Genomic DNA, 25,484 nt, shown 5'->3' on the forward strand with positions numbered 1-25,484 from the left:
ATTCCAATTTCTCCTGTTATAAAAGACAATTACATGAGCTTTGGAAGATACTTTTTTGAGATAAGCTATATTTCTCTCAATATTGACAAAAATATGAGTAAATTTAATGCACCATTCTTGGTCCAACTACTCATTGTTTAAAAGAGTGGATGAATTTAACGCCAACATATTACTTTTACTATACCACGGCCGTCATATTTTGATTACGTTGGAAGCAGCAGCTTCATATCAGAACAAAGTCAATTAAAACAGGAGTCAGACTTGCCAAAGCAATATTCAAGTGCACACACACAGTGTTGATAAGCTTGTATATCATGAACTACGTGTCCCAATAAACCTTCAAACTGTTGATTTTTAAGATAATACGTTTCCGTTTCCTCATCCATTTCATGAGTCTGCATTTAATATTATAGTAATGCCTTTTTTTACAAAACATTGCGGGATGTAATTTACTTAAGGAATGACTGTACTAATATATATATATTTTATATATTTATATGGATAATTCGAATCAGTTTAACAGATTTTCAGACTATGCCAGTTACTTTGTATAACGAAAGATGTGTGATCTTTCCACGTTTCCGGTAGACAATTTATCCAGTTTGATATTTAGTAAGGACTAATATCACCTGAGAATATCACAGCTGTCTCAAATCGCAAATCACTTAACACTGAACATATATTGAGCGGATACGGTTTAATTAAATTGTAGAACAGTTTCCTTTAAATCTTTATCTTGATTATACATATAAAATTTTTTAAAAAGCAGGACTCGTGAGTATAATAAAACTTTTGCTGTATAAATTACATGTTTTTGAAATAAATCTTTTTATGATTTCGTACACACCTGGCTAACGATTTAATATTTCCTACAGTGTGATAAGTCTATCTATACATACTGCAGTTATAATAATATAATTATACTTGTAATTGTTTATATATGTTTCAGACCATATGAGTATTTGGACCGTACGCGTACGGTCCAGACCGTATACGTATACTCGTACAGTCCGACCGTACGCGTACGGTCGGACCGTATGAGTATACGCGTACGGTCCATCTGACCATACATGTTCTGGGATCATATTGGTTAAATTCAAACAAACATTTTATCAGTCTTATTTTTATACATTTATCTATATAAAGTGTTATCATTACAATTAAATGGGTAAAGTGAATAAGCAAACATTTGAAATTAAATATTTGTTTAATTGTATATCAGCGAATTCTATATTGTTACTCTGACCCAAGGTTACACTTGCTTTTACAAAGGACATTACATTTTTTAAAATTTACATGTTGTGTTCATGCATGTTCCTTTGCGTTCTCATTTTTTTTGTAAATTTCATAAATATTCGGAAACAATTGTCCTCCCACATTATGTTTACTTCCGATAACTTCTATTTTAATTACCATACTGGGCTGCAATTAATGATTAGATACAGGAAATTAATAGATTACAAGCGTATATTTACAAAAAATAGTTAGAATATTTGATTTTTATGTCAATAACTGTTGAACTTTTACTATTAATTTGAGACATAAGTTGATCTGTCATATACATTTATATCTAATATATTTGACTAATTTCTTAATATTCTTGAAAAAGTACGCATACGGTCCAGACCGTACGCGTACGGTCCTAATACTCATACGGTCTGGAACATATACATTATGTTTACATCAGTTTATTATAAAGCCAAGTCAATGACCAAATACATTAATAAAGCCGTACCATAGCCCATTAGTCAACACAATGAATTCTTTATATAAAATATTCAAATGATATCCTAATTATAACTTGAAGTGTTTCATTTAAATACACGACATACATATATAACCGATATTGATTTAAATGTAGAACATTGTAGTCATTGGTTATATACATTACCTGTGTATTATACATTCAACATGATAAGTGACAAAATGGCACAGGCAGCATCTAAAACTTGTGAGATATGTGTTAGTGCCTCTGGATCTCATTACTGTTTAGAGTGTGAACAGTACTTTTGTGACAATTGTAAAGGCTTTCATAAACGACAGAGAGGGACAAAGAACCACCAGTTTCAATCTTCCTTTGATGTTATACCGGAAGTTAAATCAAAATGTAAAGACCACAATGAAGACGTAAGTTTTGTATGTAATACCTGTAACGTAGCGGTATGTAGCAGTTGTGTGACTGGCAGTCACTCAGGACATGCCTTTTCCAAACTTCTCGACAGCATATCACAGCTGAAGGAGACGAATACAACAGACCTGCGAAGTAAGGTGCATGAGGCAACACAAAATATGAAGCAAATAGAAGAAGGTCTGAAGGCATTTGATGTGAAGGTGGCAGGAATAGTCAAAGCTATTACAGAAGAAGGTACAAAGATAAAGACTATGATTGATAAATGTATCTCAGAGAAGATCGCATCGGTCAAGGATCAATCCAGGAAGGAAAGGGACAAATTAACAAAGCTATTGGAAGATACTCAAATGGATTTAAAGGCAGGACACGACTTAGACAAGAAAATTCATGAATTCAACAAGATACCAAACGATGGAAAATTGTTGCAGTCTTTACAGAAGATTACAGACGACATCGCAAAGCTGAGGGTAAAGCCTAAACCTGAATTTCCGAACGTACAGTATACTGCTAAGTCTGCAACAGATAACGACGTAAAACAGCTGTTTGGTAACTACATAATCAGGTAATTCTTCTTACAATTATTGAGCATTGTGTAGTCGTAATTTATGTTTCAATATAACCATAGTATCTTAAAGAGACTCGTATTTTTACAAAATCAAAATGATGTTGTTTTTTTAAATATAAACTTACGTCTGGATAAAATATGACAAACAGAGGAGAGACAATTCATGAAATACAAATATGTGGTCATTACAAGTGTATTTTTGTAATATCAATGTGCGGAAAAATACGGGGTTTTTGGCAGTGTACATTTTAAGTTGTATTGATACATGTACATGTACCAACCACGACAATAAGTAAAAATGCAAACATAATTGCTTTCAAAGTAGTACATATATATCTGTTTTTCTCGTTATAATTATTTTATTGTAATTTCATGCATTTTATGCAAGATTATAATATAAATAAAGACAATAGAAGTATACCGCTTTACAATAGTCATAAATTGATTAAACAGAAAAAAATCCGAACAAAACTGATGGAAACACAAATTAAATACAAGTGGAAAGCAACGGAACAACATTTACACTGTACTGCTACAAAAACAAACGCCAACATACAAAGGAAAGGACTTTTTGTTAACAACTGCCATAATCCTAATACTTCACAGAACATTTTGAAAAAAAATGTACAAATTTTAGTTTTTTCTTTAATCAGTGAAATGCAGACACGTACACCACACCATGAACAGAGAAAGAGAAATACCTTCCCCCAAGAGTTAGGGACATATATTTGTATATCATACAGTTTTTAAAGCGTATTTGACAATGTAAACATGTCATCAAATGTTTGAGTGAATTACACATTGTCTTGTTAAATACCTCACCATTTGACGTTGCAATGTTTCTGATTAAGTTTGTATTATATATTGTGTACACCCTTATATCGTTTAATCTTTAAATCAATTAGAATGTCTCTCTGGTTTATGTATCTCCTCTTTTTTCCACTACGTACGTTAGAATACGCTGACTCGAGCACGATTGCATTTAAGTAGATAAATCTTCTTACGATGTGCAAACGCATACTAGTAGCATAAAGTATTTCCAATAGTGTTTTGATTTTGTGGCATTTAATGATTTTAAATAAACTGCTCGTTAAAATGTGCCTGCTTCTCTAGTTTAAATGTTTAAACCTCCTTGTACTTATAGAATGTCTCTCTGGTGTATGATATCCCCTGTTTTCACTACGTAAGTAAGAACACACTGGCTCGACCACGATTGCATTTAAGTAAATAAATCTTCTGATGCGGAAACGCATACTAGTAGCATAAAGCATTTCTAATAGTGTTAAGTTTTTGTTGCATTTATCTTTCTTTAAATGTCCCTGCTTGTCTAGTTGAAATATTTAGAACCTCTTTAAACTTTTACGATATAACCAAAACATAAACGTCATTCATCACAATTATCTGGACTATTGAGGCACGTACAATCAAAAGACGAAATACTGTTTTACAACAACATAACTGTTTTGTTAAGTGTAGTTTGTCTTTTTGTAAATAGTCTTTGTATGTCATATCTTTTCTCCTATAGAAATGAGCTCTTTTAATGCGGTGACTGAAAGCAGATTTTTTTTAATCTAATCTCCCCACCGAACACACATCTATATAATATATCATTGGAAAGAGGAAATCGCGTACTATAATAATATGCCTGTCGTCAGGACTTGATATGGTCACATTTTTTTTATAAATTGAGGTCAAAGGTCATATGTAAAAATCTGTGAAAATTCGGGAGGGTTTCAATTTTGACATTTTTTCTTTTTACTAAACTCTATCTAAACACAAATGATACTGTTTTGGCTTTAGTAATGTTTGTTATTATACATAAACCTTAATCATTGAGAATTTAAAAAAAAACTAAAACGATGTTTTATAAACAAAACTTCGTAAATCAAGTTTTCAACCTATAAAATGTTTAGAGCACCTTAACCTTATGAAAGTTTTCAGTTTCGGGTAAAAATTACATGTCATGCAGGACAGTACTTTAAAATTATTTTTTAAACTATCATATTGGGTGAGGTATCAAACCAAAGCAATAGAACTCAAAACAGTCAAATATTACCTCAAATTGAATTTGCGGATACTTCAGGTTTTTTTATCGACTACTCGTTTTTCACAATTATTACTGCTTCCATAGTAGTATCTGTTGTTGTGTTTTCTACTCTGGTTAATATCTATTACATAATAGGTTTTGTACCTATATCCCCTCTTTTTCCCTTCGCAACGTACCACAAACTTCAAAAGTATTCCATATAAAAAAAACATGTAATATGCTTGCTAATAAAACAACTCTTAAAATAAGACCAAATGAGACATAAATTAGCAAATAAAGGTCCTGTACGGGCTTCAACTATGAGTAAAATTCATACGGCATAGTCTTCGATTCCTGAAATGAATAAATTAAAACAAAAGAAAAATATAACGGTCTGATTAATATACAAAATAAATAAGAAACAAACAATTCTAATATGACGTGCTTCTTTCGCTTTGTAAACAACACTGTGATAAAATTCTCGATATATCTATACTTAGCGCAGACTCCGTGGTGTACATAATAATGGCTGTTACAATATACTTCCCACGTAAATCCGCATGTATTGAAACCTATTTGCAAACCCTTTGTCGATTTAATTGATTTAAAAATTGCAATTCAGAAAAGACAAATTCACTTTTATTCTTATTGGGATGCATAATAAAAAGAAGTAATGCATAAGAACTCGGAGAAACCAACAAAATAAAAATAAAATAAAATTCCGCGAAAGTCTATTAATGTTTTTGGCGCATTTAAGTCATTTCAAAACATGACGTCATACAAATGAAAACTCAAGAGTTGAACGTTTTCTGTTACGTTAACTATTGACATGTCGTTTACTATTGTATTAAAATTGATTATCAAGGTAGGTTATGTTTGATTTTCTATTCTATTGCATTATTCGCATATGTACTGATTTCAGCTAACGCTCAGGATAAAATTCGAATATCACGGCCCAGGCCATGTGTAAATTTCCAATAATCTATGGCTTCCATGAATTAATTCTTAAATATAGTATATAGAAACAAACATCAAACACTGCATAACCGTCGCGTGACTTGTAAAGCACATAAAATGTGGCGGGTTTAACTTTTTTAAAGTGGCGCCAACACTCCCCTAACCTCGAGGAAGGGACTGTGGGTACATTTTGTACCAGTGCAACAAGCTTTTTACCAAATCCACCGTTATCTTCATCATCTTTATTTTGATCAACCGTCACAAGACATGTTTTAATATTTCTACCAATTTCACTCATGGCCACAGTTATGCACATGAAAGCTTCTGGTCAAAGCAAACACGTTATTTTGAGTTTTTCTTTACAAGTACCGACAGGGTACTACCATTATAAGAGCACTGATAAGCAAACAATTGACGTACATTTGAGTTGAGTTCGTTTTTACGCAAACAAATGGCGGTGCGACAACTTTGTAAGCCTTTGAAAAATCGCTCATAAATTACTATATATCATTTTTCAGGATATTTGTATTTAAATTCATAAAATTAAGCAAATTAACATTGATGTAGTAAATGCAAATACTAAACTTTTATCATTTTAGATAAAAGTTTTGGGATTCTCAAATCTGGAATCCCAATTTTTTCCCCGTGGGACAGATTTGCTCTTGTTATATGGAACGCGGGTTTTCCAATGACGTCATCATAACATCATAAAAAGTGCATAGAAGACTGAAGGAACCATTCTGTTTAATAATGGAAAAAATGTTTTGACGAAAATGATAGTTTAATGGTTACAATAAATGAATTATGTTACGCGGGACAGCCTTAAAATCATCGTTTTTTTAAAGGTGAAGCTTGACGCATGCAACAAAAAAACATAGTTTAAGCGATTATTTTTTTCGTTTTTATTATAAAATTCTTTATTATTTTTTAAAATACGTACAATAGCAATGGATATGATATCACAAAATTATATAATTGGCCTTGCATCTTGCCAACTACACCGAATTTCCAATAAGGTACGAACATCGCGCGTAACGTCATAGTATACATTTGCGCAATTTGTATGGTGCCATTTCCAGAGAATAGTCTTGGCTGAATGCAGTTTCATCGAGTAACCATAAAATAAATTGCAATAAATACGAAGGCATTGACTGAATTGAAGATGGAAAAGACATTCATCCGAAGTTGGGTATTCTTCTGTAGAGTTTCGAAGTCTTTGCGAAGTATACTTGCAGCGGAATGAAATATATGTCCGTTATTTATGTCTATTACAGTTGTCATTGAGATTTTGAGGTCAGTTTTCAATTGACTAGCAGTTGATATGGCATCTCAAATAGTTATTTTGCTACTAAATATTATGTTATAGTTGCCTTGAACTTGTTGAAGATGTTTGACAACTGAATTTCTATAGAAATCAATGAGTTTAGACAGCATTTTACAAGTAGAATATTTTAAATAAGAATCAGCCGGAAGAAAAGATCTATATTTATCAAGTAACGGTGTCATGAGGAATGACCATTGAATCGTTCTCAATAGCCAAACTAAAATTAGTAAAAGCAGTATCGTGATCCGCAATATCTGCTTCTACGGGTTTCGATTTGTTTTTGTTTTTTTCGTTTTTAGCATATATTTTGTAATGCAACCGTAATGACAGAGTGCTTGAAGTTTAAAAGATGGACGGGAAACTGTTCTCAACTTTAACTTTATCTGACACGAATAAAACACTCTTGATACGCTCATCTGATTCAAACTTGAGTTGTTTTTGATCTTACTAAAATGTTTTGTTGCAGCAAAATATACAAGCGCTCCAGTTGAACGACTGCATTTCTAGAACGCGTACAAATACCCGAAACTGAGGGACAACAGTCCGATAATTTTATGTCGTCATTAAATGACATATAGAAGCTTCCTCACTCTAAAAGGGGGAACAAATATATTTACTTGTGTAACTTTTCTAACATGAACAACTATAAACTTCCTGCACAGAGTTCTTTGAATTAACAGCTTCCGCATGCAACATCTTGATGTTCACCTCATCCAATCTTTTATTCAAGTGCAGATTCAAAATCGACTTCCCTATACTGGTAAAATAATTTTTGGCATATTAAGCACTGCATAAAATTTAACGACTTTTGTCTTTTCTTTAGACTTATAATGGAGCAAGTTGGAACGAACTTAACATATCACGGAATATTTACTGAAACTATCCGTTAATTATTTTGATTTTACAATAAGTCTTTTTTGATGGTTTATAAGAAGAAATTATAGAATACAAACATATACAAACAAAGTATGTGGCATATATCAGTGCACTTTAATTAAAAACATGTGTATATAAAGCAAAGAAGGTAGTAATTTTATATTTCAGTTGAGATCAAATTATTGACTAATACACAATATGTGACGGAAGGCAAGTGATTGAGTTCAATGTTGAAATTGAAGTTTTTACTCCATTCTTTATCCATTGATTTCGTAACGTTTCTTTGATATTTTGGTTCCGAAATTGTTATCACTAACTAGTTTTATGAAATATTATATGCTTAAAATATTATGGGTTAATGTTTATTACTACTATGAAGAAGAAACTAAAGTTTGTGTCTTAATTTGCAATTAAAATTACCTCGATTTTAAATAGTCCAAACTTCGCAAATTTCATAGATTAGAAGAAAATAAAATACTGAATAGAATACTTTGACATATAAAAACATCTCCAGGAAAAACTATTTCAATTAAATGTAAGCAAACATACACATTTTTTTTATTTTGAAAAAGGGGGGTTGAAACTCTCAAATATACTACTAGTCATTAAAACGACTTTTTAGAAAAATGTGACCGTACGAAATTTTGACGACAGGGCAAAAATTAAAAAAGACATATTTTTGTTTTTAAGTTAAGACAATTTTTAGCCGTGTTTTATTTGGGAGATTAAACTCGCGATCGACTTTTTACACTTCTGTCACCGCACTATTTGTGATATTGTCACCTCTTTTTACCATAAAAATTATTATTGATTCACAAAGTTATTCGCAATCGACTGTCAATAAACAGTTCAACCATGCCAGCATTAACATTCACAATGAAGGGGTAAAAGATTTCAGCAGTCACATTTACCCTATTCACAATCGACTGCTGATACAGAAATTAACGAATTCAGTAGTCACTTTCACAATCGAATTTTGTTGACGGGGTGAATGATTTTATCAGTCACATTTCCGAAATGCATATGAAATTAGTGCAAGAGGTTTCGATAGTATGGTATAATTGAGCACTATCAGTCATTACAAAATGATTTGAGTAATCGTATATATTTCTTCAACAAGTTGAAACGAGATTACACATATGCTGTTTTATGAATGGTTAAATTAAAATAGTTCGTCATTTCATTCAGTTTGTAAGTGTCTGTAGGAAAGACGGGGAAATAGAGGGAAAAGCGTATGCAATCAGAAATAATTCTATAAGGATTGGAAAGATAAAATATATATGACCTCAAATTGAATATATTGTTTTGGTTGATGTCATCTTATTTTGTTTAAAGGAACGACATACACCAATACGACCATAACAGCTAAATAAAAGTCAAACTTAATTATAAGTTCTTGTCAAACATTACGTATACTACGTAACGACAACAAATGGTGAACTGTGATACTCTTTGTGGGTAAACAGCTTCTGTTCTACACTGAACCATAGAAAACATCTCTGAAGACATGGTGAACTGTGATACTCTTTGTGGGTAAACAGCTTCTGTTCTTCACTAAACCATAGAAAACATCTCTGAAGTAAAGCAATATATCTTTCTAGTAAAAAAATGTATATCTGTCCAGGTGTAAGTTGATTTATTTGTTTATAGATTATCAGTTCAATTCATTCGAGATTGGCTAATTTGGTTTATGACTCTTGTATATATTTCAAATGCTTTTATGATATTTTTGCACTGTTTATGTGTGTATCAGTTAGTAATAGCTTGTTGGATTTTAATATTATCTTAGAATAGAGTAAAGTTTAAGTCAATCAATTGTGTTGCTCATTACAGTGCTTCCAAGCAGGATGTGATACCAAAGGAGCAAGGAAAATACCTGTTCAGATGTAACAAGTGTGGGTAAGTTCATTATTATTGTTTCTATAGACATGACACAAAGTTGTTCATCTATATCATTTAGCGTATAAAATGTATGATTTCAAAGTGTCAATGAAGTGCAAAATACATGGGTCTTTTATCTCGAAAAATGCAACTGGTGTCATGTGTAATTGGCTTGCCCCACACAGATGTTTGGACTGTTTAAGAAATCAATAAGAAACATCGATGAACAAACCAATAAGAGTGATATAGAGCAGCATTATATCTGTTAACTTGTAAATAATTTACACAAATGTAATGAGCAACATAGGTTCGCCTGCGTCAGCAGTGATGAAAATGGATGTTTAATAATAATGATAGACGCCATATTTTGGTACTCATATTTAATCACTCATAGGGCGCATTTGGTGGTTTGATACTAAATCATTCACGGGTATTATGCATGATTTGCATGATTTGCATAATATGGAGAATATAAAAAAGAAGATGTGGTATGATTGCCAATGAGACAACTACCCACAGAAGACCAAAAAGAAATTCATTTATTAATAAGTTAAGATGTGGTCTATAGCTTGCATGCATGTCAGTAACTGTCTTTGTTGATATACGCATCATTGGCATTTTGCATAAGTTGTTTTAGTTACCTTTTCTGACATCAGACTCTTTTAAATTGAGTTAAGCGCGCGAGGTTTGTTTAGACTTAAAACTAGATTCAACACACCAATGGCTATAAAAATGTTCTGTTTCAAGTCAGGAATATTGAAATTGTATTCAAATAGTTGGGTTCTATGTATGTTGCATTGCCCTTTGTTTTTATTGCAGTTCAGTGTTTCTGTTGTTTCATTGTGACTTCATATAATTGGTGTGGGACTCTCAGTTTTAGGTTTGTTACCGGGATTTGTTTTCTCTCAAAATATTTATGACGTTGAGCTGCGGAAAACTACTGATGTCGTTATTGGCACTGTCTGGATAACTGTGTGATTGTTGTGTCGACATTGAACAGATGTTTGCACCTGTCCAAATTCAGGAGCCTCTTAGTCTTTGTTAGTCTTTTTCAAATTTAATTTCAGTTAATGTATGTGTTTTGCAGTTTGGTTTAACATCAATGGAACTAAGTTAGTACAAACGTTTTGTTAAGATGCCAATTAACGCCAGCGCAGGATTATTAAGACCCATAGGTTGCCTTACATGTTCTCTCCTTTTTGTCGGGTTGTTGTCTTTTTGACACATTTATATTTCCATTTTCAATTTTACTTTGTAGTCAATCTTAGAGTAAGACATATATGGTGTGATGACAATTGTCGAAAGGTGAAGCAATACAATACTCATTTGTACAATATTGCAGTTTTGTTTGGATGAAATATCCAGAGAAAAATTGAACAGCTTAACCACAATCCTCAACCATAAACGACTAAGAATATTTGTACATTGAAATTTATTACAAACTACTCGATAGTTTCCTTTTTCGTTGGGTATGTTTCACATAAATTATTTAAAAACGCTGAAACGGCTTAATGTAGATGACGTAAAGCTCTAAACGCAGCACAAATTTGTGAATTTAGACGATTTACGTTGGCATTAAATTTCAGACCCTTTTATTTGCTGAGTCAATTGTCACTTTTGAAACATTAATTGTCAAATGCAGAAAGGTTGATGCCGCCAATGTTATCATGATAATGTAATATTCATCCCTAATGATTTTACATGGTTATCTCAAAATACAATTCAACAAGAGGTGGTAAAATAAAGTAAACTGACCTTAATCTATAGAAAGTATTAGTATTGCTTCGGAAATGTTTTCTGGATAAACAGCAACTTATCTATCAGTATTTTTGTTTAGAATGTGTAACTGATACCAATGTTTCATCTTTCAGAAAGGAAGAGAGAACTGATACGTAAGTATGATCTACGTCTATTGTAAAAGACAAATATTAAAAGTTCGCAATTCGTCAAATTGTTCCAAAAAATAAGCTTACAATAGATTGTGACACGACGATGGCTAGGTCTAAGTGTTCTTTATTTTTTTTTATTAAACGTGTTGTTTGGCTTTTTTTTATTTTTTCTTTGCTATGGTGTATGTTTTTTTGGTTTTTATGATTTTCGATTGCTCATTGTATTAGGTTTAAAACATATTTCGAGAAAATAAATATTTAACGTCTATTATACTGTAATCGAAAACAAGTCCCATTTCAAGCCATTGTGTCTTTTATTTTGCTCACCTGTGCATATTGTTGTCAATTTATTCGAATCATATGATACTGTAATACGATTAATAGGTTCAGCTAGTTATAACACAAAGTTAAATCCATCATTTTCTACATAAGTGAATGCTTGTACCAAAAACGGGGCGAAAGATACCAGAGTGACAGTCAAACTTATATATCTATAGTAAACTGGGAACCACATGGCTTAGAAATATAAAAAGAAACAAGAACAACAAAAAAACAATCATTGTTTATACTATAGAGATACAAAGAAACACATATCAAACAAAACAATCATGTTGATGTACTAACGTTGTGAGATTAATTGCACATATATAAATACCAGGTTTTACAAATAAAAAATTCATGAAAAAAAGATTAATGCATAATGTTGTCTCGTTGATAAAGAAACTCTGCGACGTTTACTATGTGTCCAGTTTATGTGAACTGTGGTTAAAAGTTTTTTCTATCTAGTTACCATATCGTAAATCAAATGTTGCTCGGACAAAACACTAAGTAAAAATATAGAAGTGTCATGTCGAATGTTTGTTCATTTGTCACATTCCTATTTATACAGCACGTAAACATTGCAGGGTTTGCACCGCCCACTCACCATGTTACTGCATAACTTGTTCAATTACATTTAGTCTATTTATCAATTTTTTTATAATTAATTATTTGATATTTTCAGATTGTAAGTGTCAAGTAGAAAACAGATAAGTATAGCGTCTTATTGTATATGTTGGTTTGTTTGTTTGTGTTGGTGTATACAGATATTTATATAAATTAGTTAGGAAGCTTTACAATTTGAAATAATCTCAATCACTATGAGGAAACATGAGAAAACAAATTAAACTCATAGTAATGACTTTACTATTGAATTATCTGACAGAACACTCGATATTCTCAAAATGTTGTACTTTTATTGCATTACTTTTTCAATTAAATCCAATGACGATTTTTGGTTTTTAACTGTATCATTTGCTGTTCAATAAATTGATTATTTTGACTGTTTTTTGTTCAGCGTGTAACTGTCAAGTAACAATCAGAAAAGTATAATTATATATACTATAGTTCATTATATAAAGAGAGTAATACAAATGTGTTAAGTAAAACAATTAACATGTCATGATTGTGATGTATGATGGCACCCGTTATGTCTACAAAAGAGGCAGAAGATACCAAGAGACATTTAAACGCATAACGTTAAAATTTAGTACCCAGAACGACAACAAGACAAGCAAATGAATACAAAATACAACAATCAGGATTGCGTTGTTTTCTATATGTATCTTCATCTTCATGACATAACGTGTGATTAATTGTGTTGTTTTCTATATATCTACATTACATAAAGTGTTATAAGTATAGTAAAGTTAAACAATAAACATACCATAATTATAATATATGTGAGACTCGTTCTGTCTAATACAATGGCGAAAGATATTAAAGAGAGATTCAACAGCATTAGTCGGATATAAACTTACACCGCCATGGCTAAATCCTAGTGAGACATACAGATAAACAACAGTTTATAAAACAAAACGTAATCTGATGTCATTTCCTGTCTTCTAGATTAATCATCATTGAAAATAGAAAATCAAAAATGGGTAAAACTTATGACATAAAATAACCAAAACTGTTGACGTTATTTGGCATCATTATTTAATTTGAATTGAATATATGATTGTCCTTTTAAATAACCGATTCTTGATAAGTCTTCACCAGATAGTGACGTTCAAATACATGGTATCCTGCTCAGCCCTGTCATAGAATTAATTGCCTCCTTTGTATTAGTCAATCAGGAGTATAATAGAAGAAACTGTCAATTAACAAAATGTTTTTTTTTTATATTTTTATTACGTATTCAACTAATTCCATTAAAGTTGGTTAATTCATTGCAGAATTGTATGCTGTAATTTATAATTATTATTATTTGTTTACAGCTTGTAAGTTTTAAGCAGAAAACAGATAAGTATAGCGTACATTTACATAGACAATTTATAATGTAAGGCTTTTGATGCAATGGTGGTGGTAACATAGTTAAGTAAAACAATAATCCCACAACTTACATGGCGTATCTCAGATGCACGCTCCGACTTTAAAGAGGAGGAAGATAATAGAGAGACATTCAAAATCATTAGTAAAATGTAAACTTAACAAATACCATGGCAAAAGTATAAAGAGACAGACAACAGTAAAAAAAACAAACCCAAAAGACAAGGTAATTTAGAGACGATGAAAGCCAATACAGTTTTAAATAAAAATAGAGAACATACACATAACTGGTTGAACTATCACTAGGACAACTTTTTTTTGAGGATGTTAGTTAAGAGTCTAAGGTTAACGTTTGTTACATATCCGATAATTTGTCAAACCTTCATAGGATTGTCTTAAAAACTTTGGCAGAAGATATTTATGATTCAGAAATAAGGTTTTTAAAATATATGTTCATTTGCAGTCTTTTTCTTATAGATGGTTTTGAATTAATTTAGTTTTACTTGAAATATTTTTAAACCTGCATTGATTTTTATGAAACTTGGGCTTTATTAATACTGTATAATATCGTTTTGTATACAATGTGAAATATCTGATAAATCCATAAATAAACTCATCATAGATAGTTATTAAAACTTTGCTTATCAGATAGTCTTTGTTGTTAGTGTTTTATCGTAAATAATCCAATTCTAAGGTTTTTTTTCTCGCCAATTAACATATTACAGAGTGACGTAATTGATAAAAGTAAGAACTCGTTTGTATTGGGTTTTTTCTAACATGATTGTTATATAATTAACAACTGGATACCATAGAATAAAAAAAACATACAGAAGTATTTTGTTATCATGATTGTTATAATTTCATAATATATAATCAATGAGGTTTCAATATCCATTTACAATTATTATGGGAGAAATATATTCATTTTTATCATTTAATTTGCTTTTTATTTGTATATTTTTACTTGATAGCTCTCACATTTAGGAAACTAATGTACAGTATCTTCTAAATATGATTAACATTTCCAGACAAAAAGCTGAACTTAATATGCACAAGTAAAACGTTGTATCTGATGTTTTTAGATGAGTATTTTCCCTTTCGTTGTTCTCTCAAACTATTCATTCGATCTTAATTGAATTTATATTTCTGTTTTTCAGGGCCACGTAAGTACCAATCATATAAGTATGTTGTGATAAGTTTAAACAAAATGAAAAATAAAACAGCATGTGATATTGAAAATTGTATCTGATATTTTTAGTAAATGGGAAAATATATTAAAAAAAAGTTCGTCCCTCTTTTATCCTTTAGTTTATGCTATAAGTGTATAGTGTACGTACACACATTCATGGTACTGTTTTGTTCTAAAATGATACAACCCATTTTAAGGAGCCACGTTATCTATTATATGAGAATTGATATGGCATTTTGATGTAGCAACATTTTTTTTACATTATTTAAAACGTTATGTTATACAGTAAATCTTGCATCTTGTGTTTCATTTAGGCACTTCATATAGTATGTAATTTAATTCACAATTGTCGATTCGTACTTATTTATCTTTGATTATAACTACCTTACGTCAACTTGTTTTAGGATGAAAACACCAAAGTGTCTTTCGAAAGTCTTGGTGTATAAAAACAAAAATCACATAAATTATGCAATTCATAATAGAAGTTGTTTGATGTAATGTTGTTATTAAAATAGCTAGGCAATACAATAAACATACCATTTAAATAATGTCACACAGATGTGCATAACGACTACAAAAGAGTCGGAAGATTTAGGGTATCGTTAAAAATGGTAAAACCAGAAATGTTTTAAGCCAATGACATATGATAACCGGAACAGTTGAAATATTAGACCATAAAAAGCATAAGTGAAACAAGTTTACTCAACCTCAGTTCAACTTAACTTTTGTGTGGTGCAACCTTAGTTCTCAAATGATTTCTAAATCTATAAAGCGACACGTTTAATTCATACACATACTGTTTATCACATTCCAATGTTTGCCATGCTTGATTTATAAACTAATTCAATAATCTGGCTTCAAAATAATCTACTATCACAACTACCTATGGTATTCTTATATTGTCGTTGTTATCTCTCATTGCTAAATTGTATGCTTTTTTCTGTGGTTATATTTCTATAAGTTGTCCCTCAAGTTAGTGTCAAGTTAGGCAAACACATAGGTATGGACATTAGTAATTTATAATATAAGGTTTTGTTAAAATGGTAGTAGTAGACTATTAGATTAATAAAAAAATCATATTAACTGAATGTTGTATCTCAGACAGGTTCGTCTACAAGTAGACAATGCCATGACAAACAGCAGTATACCCAAAAACAAATTCAATATTTTGAGTCATGTTTTATAGCGAAGCGGAACAAATCAGATATTTTCAATTCTTGAGTTTGACTGTCCCTCTGGTACCTTTCAGTCCACTTTCATGGATTATACTGCATGAGAGACACTGAAAGCAGATATGGTGAAATAAAAAAAGTTTAAAAACAAATTTATTTGGAGAACTGTATTAACATATCAACATAAATAAAAATGGTTAAATCAACTAAAGGTCAACTTTATTTGTTTTCAAATTATAATTAAATATTATGCTGTATTCAGTGATTTTTTTTGATTTTTTCAGCGGGTAAGTGTCAAGTAGCAAACAGATAAGTATTGAAAACAATTATATATTCAAGTTATAATATAACGATAGTTATACAACGGCGTTAGCAGAGTAGTAAAGTTTAACAAAAAATATACTGGATAGCTGTCTTATTGGCAATCATACCACATCTCCTTTTTTTATATTATAGTACCAATACATAGAGCAAAGCAAACGAGTTATAGCCTTCAAAAGGTAACAGAATAAAATTAAACGCCAGACATGAGTGACAGGCACACAAAACTATGATCAGATGAAAATAGTTTGAAAGCCAAAACAAGTACAGAGTTCAAAAGAGATAAACGGTTTGAACAGTCATTTTACATTTTTGTGGAAGATATTCAGGTTTACCACTTGCTTTGTCATCTTTTTATATTTAACCATCGTTTAAATAGCGACAACATTCACACAGTTTCAGCTAAGCAACACACAAGCAATTTAAAGCAATATGAAAAATTAGCAAATTGATAACTGATGTTTTGAGAAGATGTTTTATATGTATCTGGATTTTGGGAAGTTTTTCCTTATATTTATGGTATAACCAGAAATGTTCTAAGCCAATGACATATGATAACCGAAACAGTTGAAATATTAGACCATATAAAGCATAAGCAAAACAAGTTTACTCAACCTCAGTTCAACTTAACTTTTGTGTGGTGCAACCTTAGTTCTCAAATGATTTCTAAATCTATAAAGCGCCACGTTGAATTCATACACATACTGTCTATCACATTTCAATGTTTGCCATGCTTGATTTATAAACTAATTCAATAATCTTGACTTCAAAATAATCTACTATCACAACTACCTATGGTATTCTTCTATTGTCGTGGTTATCTCTCATTGCTAAATTGTATGCTGTTTTCTGTGGTTATATTTCTATAAGTTGTCCCTCAAGTTAGTGTCAAGTTAGGCAAACACATAGGTATGGACATTAGTAATTTATAATATAAGGTTTTGTTAAAATGGTAGAAGTAGACTATTAGATTAATAAAAAATCATATCAACTTAATGTTGTATCTCAGACAGGTTCGTCTACAAGGAGGCAATGCCATGACAAACAGCAGTATACACAAAAACAAAATCAGCATTTTGAGTCATGCGTTAAAGCGGAGCGAAATAAATCAGACATTTTCAGTTTGACTGTCTGGTACCTTTCAGCCCTCTGTCATAGATTATACTGCATAAGAGATACTGAAAGCAAGGATAGTGAAAGCCAAAAATTATAAAAACAAATTTATTTGAAGAACTACATTAACAAATCAACATATATAAAAATGGTTAAATCAACTCAAAGTCAACGTTATTCGTTTTTGAATTATAATTCAATATTATGCTGTATTTCGTGATTATTTATTTATGTTTTCAGCAAGTAAGTGTCAAGTAGCAAACAGATAAGTATATAAAACAATTATATATGCAATTTATAATATAACGATAGTTATACAATGACGTTAGTAAAGCAGTAAAGTTAAACAATAAACACGTGTACTAGTACCATTTTATGAAAAGAAATATTTATATAAGACATGATTAGATATTCGAGACAGAATTTTTAAAGCTGAGACGAATGTTTGTTTATGTGTACAGCCCGTGTTTTGTATACATATGTTGAACAGAATGTCGGCAATTCTATACGTTTTGCATTTCCAAAATTATTCTGTCTTTCCAAAAAAGCATAACACTTTAAAAATTCAAAACGCCCAAAGCGCTTTTTGGGTTAAAGTAACGTGCACTTTTACGAAGCGGATCAAGTCAGACATAATTTGTTCAGATTTTTTGCCACATTACAATGATTACCATAAGCATCATTGAAACAAAACACATACAGAAAAAAGTTGATGCTATTATGATTTGTAGTGTCTTCAAATAAACGCAACAGTAGCTACTGTTCTAAATTCATAAATCGATAGCGAAAAACAAATCCGGGTTACAAACTAAAGCTGAGGGAAACGTATCAAATATAAGAGAACTACGTTTCAACAGAAACTCAACACCAAAATGTAACACACACAGAAACGAACTATAAAGTAACAATGGCCATTTTCCGGACTTGGTACATGGCATTTTATGAAATAATGGTGTGTTTCCTTAGATTTTAAACATTTTTTTTATATTTTTCAGTAGACAGTAAGTATTATGTACCAAAAAGATAAGTATATTGTGATAAGTTTACCAAAAAAACAAGAATGAATGGACATCATATAGTGAGTGAATCGTGTGTGTGGTGTTTTTAAAGAATGGGAAAATATAACACCAGTTCCCAAAAAAAAACATTATAATATATAAATGTTGTAAAACTAATTCCCATATAAGAAGCAATGTGATATTATGAATTCTGGTTATTTTTTAAGAATAACATAGAGATGATTACACATATTACATAATTCTCTCCAATACTTTAGTCTTGTGGCTTATATTAGAACGTTCATACATTAAGCTTTAAATCCAATGAATATCTTATGTGTCATCGTTAAATAATTCTACATTTTGTTAAACTTGGGTCTATCAAATAAAAAAAGGAAATGGGGAATGTGTCAAAGCGACAACAACCCGGTCATATATATAGAGCAGACAACAGCCGAAGGCCACAAATGGGTCTTCACATGTATAACTACCTTTTTCTTTTTTTGTTCTATACTATATTTAACGAATCTAATGTAGACGTAATTCGGGTTTACTGAATTAAGATACTGTAGTCGTTTATGACATATTACAACCACTTGTTTGATGACACAGCTGATTTTCCGTCCCTAACATTACCTTTTCAACATTTTTAGCTATTATGAATCCTTCAGTTCAATTTGTGTAATCATCAATCACAACGATTGAATATACATCCATACAAAATTGGGTTATACATCAAAATAAGAGCTATTAAATAAAATAAATAGCCAGATAGTCTTTCAGAGATTATCATCAACATCACCTTTTTCAAGTTATTATAACAAATGTAAAGTTTTGCCTTTACTTTTTTAAACAATAAACAGCAATGTCCTTTATTAAATTCGATACGAAAATGGTCATGTGTGACGTTTTAATAATGTCTTTGCACGCAACCTGTTCGTCCTTACCATTCTCTAAAACAAGTAGTGGTTGTAAAACGACAATACTGTATTGGCAGATATACAGATCCCTACATGACAATACGTGAACCAATTAACGTAAAGTTTGATAAGGATGTCCGAGCGACTTGTTTTATATAATTAAGTCTTTTCTTATTGTAGATGTATATGTGGAGGGTAAGTACTGCAGATAAAACTTAAAATCCATATTGCTCTTCGATGACTTGACAGTTCATAGTATGAATTCGTCATACAACGACCTAGAGATTAAAGTATTCATTCAGTTTATCAATTAAATTAAATATGACATGCGTATTTTTGGTTGTTATGTTTTATTCTTTCATTTATCATATGGTATGCATAACTTAATATAATTATGAGTATGTGCCTATCACAAGTCAACAGCCTGTAATTCAGTGGTTATTACAAATTTGTTTTTTGTTTTGAATCAAAAATCAGGCCGTTACTTTTGTCGTTTGAATTGTTTTACATTTGACATTTCGGGGCTCGTTGTTAAAGAACGTTATGTGACTTATAATTGTCAATTTTTCTGTCATTCGGTCTCTCTTGGAGAATTGTCTCGTTGGAAATCAAACCGCTGAAAAAAATCTTTTCACTTGCGTATCATAGAGACACGAGAGAAGATGGATGATATGCTTTATGTTTACAAATATATTCTTTAGAAGTACACTTGACTAATTGTTAAGTTAGTTTTAATGGCTGTCCTGGCATTACTTGTTTCCATTTAAAAAATAAAACAATTGGTAAGTTATTATACTTGATATCTACTCACCGAACAAAGAACATTTCAACGTATAAAGTATAAATATGAGCTATGGAAATCAATATTATACAGAACTAACATGTACTGTTAAAAGGTATCTTAAATACCACTTGAACAATATAGTTCGATGTTCAACACATCAGAAGCTTTGACTTCTATGACTTTTGTACAATAAAAACCGAATGTCAACATCAAAACCTACTATGTATCTTGTCAAATCATGACCAAATGCAAGAGCAAGCAACGGAACCAACAAAAACAACAGTCACTCCTAATTTAGTTAGTATATAAACCAATAACTGGACTAATTGTTAATTTAGTTTCAATGGCTGTCCTGACATAACTTGTTTCCATTTAAAACGATTGGTAAGTTATTGTACTTGATATCTACTCACCGAACAAATAACATTTCAACGTATAAGGTATAAATATAAGCTATAGAAATCAATATTATACAGAACTAACATGTGCTGTTAAAAAATGTAAAAGGTGTCTTGAATACAACTTGATCAATAGAGTACGATATTCAACACATCGGAAGCTTTGACTTCTATGACTTTTGTACAATAAAAAAAATCAACATCAAAACCTACTATTTATCTAGTAAAATCATGACCAAATCCAAGAGCAAGCAACGAAACCAACATGAACAACAGTCACGCCTGATTTAGTTAATATATAAACCAATTAGTTATTAAATAGCTTAAACAAACCACGTCAGTACTGAAAGCCTCACAATGATTTAGCAAAACATGCACACACTGTTTAGTTTCATGAAGAATAAACCAATTGCAATCAAATCGCATAGAGTACAAATAACAACAAATTTATACTATAACGATTAGTTTGGAATGATATAATGTAATTATGGTGCATAAATTATAATAATAATAATTGTCCATGCTATTCATGTTTTCAGATTTATGAATTATGTCAAAACCATTTAAGAGACAGTCTGTAACAAGCATTTGCCAGACACAGAAATAGAAGTAGAAATGTGTTTTCTTCTAAACTGGAGAACCTTATGTTTTTATTTTGTATGTACATATTTTGTTACTGATATGATCCATTACAATGATAATATTTGATAATATTTGTCCATGGTACTCATGTTTTTAGATTGATGAACAGTAACAAGCATTTGCCAGACAAATAAATAAAAGTAGAAATGTATTTCCTTCTCAACTAACAGGACTAAAAAACCTACAGATGGGTGCACTCCTAACCTGTACAGCAAGTTAACTTGATAACCAGTCATTTGGACTGGTCAAAGTTAACCTGTGACCGAATATAGGACTGCTCTGACCAGTCCTAGGACCAAAATCTAGTTAACTTGAAAAGCGGACTTGGTCCTAGGACTGTTTTTATGTCTGCCAAAAAGTTAACTTGGAAACAGGTCCGCTATTGATATAAGTTAACTTCTAACCAGTCCTGTCATAAGTTAACATAAGTTAACTTCGGAACCAGTCCTGTCATAAAGTTAACATAAGTTAACTTGGAAACCGGTCCTGCCTCAAAGTTAACTTCTGCTTGGACAAATCCGATCAAAACCAGACCTGGTCCCAAGTTAACTTTTGACTGGTCTGCTCAACACTAAGTTAACTTGTAACCAGGACCGCTCTTCGTTGATTTAAAATAAAAAAAATAATATCTAAGCATTCTTTGTTTCGTAGTATAAACATCGAAAATAAAGTAATTTGAAAATTAATACTTCCGTTTTATGAACAGGATTAAACACAAATAGTTTAAAATAAGTACGCACAGAACGTAACACAAATTTATCTGTGATCTGACAATCTATCTATTATAAAAACGATCTCGGTTACAATGATAACATGCACTCAATATATATATATTCCGAGATCAAATTCAATCATATAATGTATATTTTTCAAAAGAAGTATAGTTATACATCCTTGAACTATGCAGCCACAATCAGCAATAATTTAATTCATTTAAATACAAATTTTTGTTCGCCTAAATTAAGGGTGCCAGCATGTCCTCTTTTAATCAAAATACTGATACATAACAATATTTCAGTAGTTTTGATGCCTCCAGTTGACAAGTGCAACAAAATTATTTGACCGCATCCACCAAAACTGTCAGTTACTGACCATATATGCACTTTAATTTGTAAATTTATATACCCACATAGTAAATCAGCCATATTTTTTTATGCAAGAATCAATGTATAATACAATCATGACAATGGACAGCAATATTGCAATATAATAACAACAAATTTTTGTTCACATAAATTTAGGATACCAGCATGTCCTCATTTTATTCAAAATATTGATACGTAACAAAATTTCAGTAGTTTTGATACCTCCAGTTGACTTGTACAACAAAATTATTTGACCGCATCCACCAAAACTTACCATATGTGCACTTTAATTTGTAAATCTATATACCCGCATAGTTAATCAGCCATATTTTTTATGCCAGAATCAATGTATAATACAATCATGACAATGGACAGCAAAATTGCAATATAATAACAAAAAATTTTGGTTCGCATAAATTAAGGATACCAGCATGTCCTCATTTTATTCAAAATATTGATACGTAACAAAATTTCAGTAGTTTTGATATCTCCAGCTGACTTGTTCAACAAAATTATTTGACCGCATCCACCAAAACTGACCATATATGCACTTTAATTTGTAAATCTATATACCCACATAGTAAATCAGCCATATTTTTTATGTCAGGATTTAATGTGTAATACAATCATGACAATGGACAGCAATATTGCAATATAATAACAACAAATTTTTGTCCGCATAAATTTAGAATTCCAGCATGTCCTCATTTTATTCAAAATATTGATACGTAACAAAATTTCAGTAGTTTTGATACCTCCAGTTGACTTGTACAACAAAATTATTTGACCGCATCCACCAAAACTGACCATATGTGCACTTTAGTTTGTAAAATTATATACCCGCATAGTTAATCAGCCATATTTTTTATGCCAGAATCAATGTATAATACAATCATGACAATGGACAGCAATATTGCAATATAATAACAACAATTTTTTGTTCACATAAATTTAGGATACCAGCATGTCCTCATTTTATTCAAAATATTGATACGTAACAAAATTTCAGTAGTTTTGATACCTCCAGTTGACTTGTACAACAAAATTATTTGACCGCGTCCACCAAAACTGACCATATGTGCACTTTAATTTGTAAATCTATATACCCGCATAGTTAATCAGCCATATTTTTTATGCCAGAATCAATGTATAATACAATCATGACAATGGACAGCAATATTGCAATATAATAACAACAATTATTTGTTCACATAAATTTAGGATACCAGCATGTCCTCATTTTATTCAAAATATTGATACGTAACAAAATTTCAGTAGTTTTGATACCTCCAGTTGACTTGTACAATAAAATTATTTGACCGCATCCACCAAAACTGAACATATATGCACTTTAATTTGTAAATCTATATACCCGCATAGTAAATCAGCCATATTTTTATGTCAGGATTAAATGTATAATACAATCATGACAATGGACAGCAATATTGCAATATAATAACAACAAATTTTTGTTCGCATAAATTTAGAATTATAGCATGTCCTCATTTTATTCAAAATATTGATATGTAACAAAATTTCAGTAGTTTTGATACCTCCAGCTAACTTGTACAACAAAATTATTTGACCGCATCCACCAAAACTGACCATATGTTCACTTTAATTTGAAAATCTATATACCCGCATAGTAAATCAGCCATATGTTTTATGTCAGGATTTAATGTATAACACAATCATGACAATGGACAGCAATATTGCAATATAATAACCAAAAAATTGAGTTCGCATAAATTTAGGATACCAGCATGTCCTCATTTTATTCAAAATATTGATACGTAACAAAATATCAGTAGTTTTGATACCTCCAGCTGACTTGTTCAACAAAATTATTTGACCGCATCCACCAAAACTGACCATATATGCACTTTAATTTGTAAATCTATAATCAGCCATATTTTTTATGTCAGGATTTAATGTATAATACATTCATGACAATGGACAGCAATATTGCAATATAATAACAACAAATTTTTGTTCGCATTTATTTAGAATTCCAGCATGTCCTCATTTTATTCAAAATATTGATACGTAACAAAATTTCAGTAGTTTTGATACCTCCAGTTGACTTGTACAACAAAATTATTTGACCGCATCCACCAAAACTGACCATATGTGCACTTTAATTTGTAAATCTATATACCCGCATAGTTAATCAGCCATATTTTTTATGCCAGAATCAATGTATAATACAATCATGACAATGGACAGCAATATTGCAATATAAAAACAACAAATTTTTGTTCACATAAATTTAGGATACCAGCATGTCCTCATTTTATTCAAAATATTGATACGTTACAAAATTTCAGTAGTTTTGATCCCTCCAGTTGACTTGTACAATAAAATTATTTGACCGCATCCACCAAAACTGAACATATATGCACTTTAATTTGTAAATCTATATACCCGCATAGTAAATCAGCCATATTTTTATGTCAGGATTCAATGTATAATACAATCATGACAATGGACAGCAATTTTGCAATATAATAACAACAAATTTTTGTTCGCATAAATTTAGAATTATAGCATGTCCTCATTTTATTCAAAATATTGATACATAACAAAATTTCAGTACTTTTGATACCTCCAGCTAACTTGTACAATAAAGTTATTTGACCGCATCCACCAAAACTGACCATATGTTCACTTTAATTTGAAAATCTATATACCTGCATAGTAAATCAGCCATATGTTTTATGTCAGGATTTAATGTATAACACAATCATGACAATGGACAGCAATATTGCAATATAATAACAAAAAAATTGGGTTCGCATAAATTTAGGATACCAGCATGTCCTCATTTTATTCAAAATATTGATACGTAACAAAATTTCAGTAGTTTTGATACCTCCAGCTAACTTGTACAACAAAATTATTTG

The 25,484-nt window shown here is 30.8% G+C and overlaps 1 protein-coding gene across 1 annotated transcript; it reads left to right on the forward strand.

Moving 5' to 3' along the window:
- Nucleotides 1–1,814: 1,814 nt before the first annotated feature.
- On the forward strand, nt 1,815–18,759 carry LOC134717578 (E3 ubiquitin-protein ligase TRIM71-like). Its single transcript, XM_063580071.1, has 9 exons — nt 1,815–2,693; nt 9,713–9,778; nt 11,632–11,652; nt 12,653–12,655; nt 13,908–13,910; nt 15,117–15,122; nt 16,605–16,607; nt 17,995–17,997; nt 18,750–18,759. Exons 1-9 carry the CDS (start codon nt 1,912–1,914, stop codon nt 18,757–18,759), a joined length of 897 nt encoding a protein of 298 aa, XP_063436141.1. The 5' UTR covers nt 1,815–1,911.
- Nucleotides 18,760–25,484: the final 6,725 nt, after the last annotated feature.

Source organism: Mytilus trossulus, chromosome 5, assembly GCF_036588685.1.
Source record: "Mytilus trossulus isolate FHL-02 chromosome 5, PNRI_Mtr1.1.1.hap1, whole genome shotgun sequence".
Classification (NCBI taxonomy): Eukaryota; Metazoa; Mollusca; class Bivalvia; order Mytilida; family Mytilidae; genus Mytilus; species Mytilus trossulus.

What these genes read in the sequence shown, in the direction of transcription:
- LOC134717578 (XM_063580071.1), top strand. Translation starts at nt 1,912, where the DNA reads ATGATAAGTGACAAAATGGCACAGGCAGCATCTAAAACTTGTGAGATA. An exon ending in TTTGGTAACTACATAATCAG is followed by an intron (nt 2,694 to 9,712) that starts GTAATTCTTCTT and finishes TGCTCATTACAG; the next exon opens with TGCTTCCAAGCAGGATGTGA. An exon ending in TTCAGATGTAACAAGTGTGG is followed by an intron (nt 9,779 to 11,631) that starts GTAAGTTCATTA and finishes TTCATCTTTCAG; the next exon opens with AAAGGAAGAGAGAACTGATA.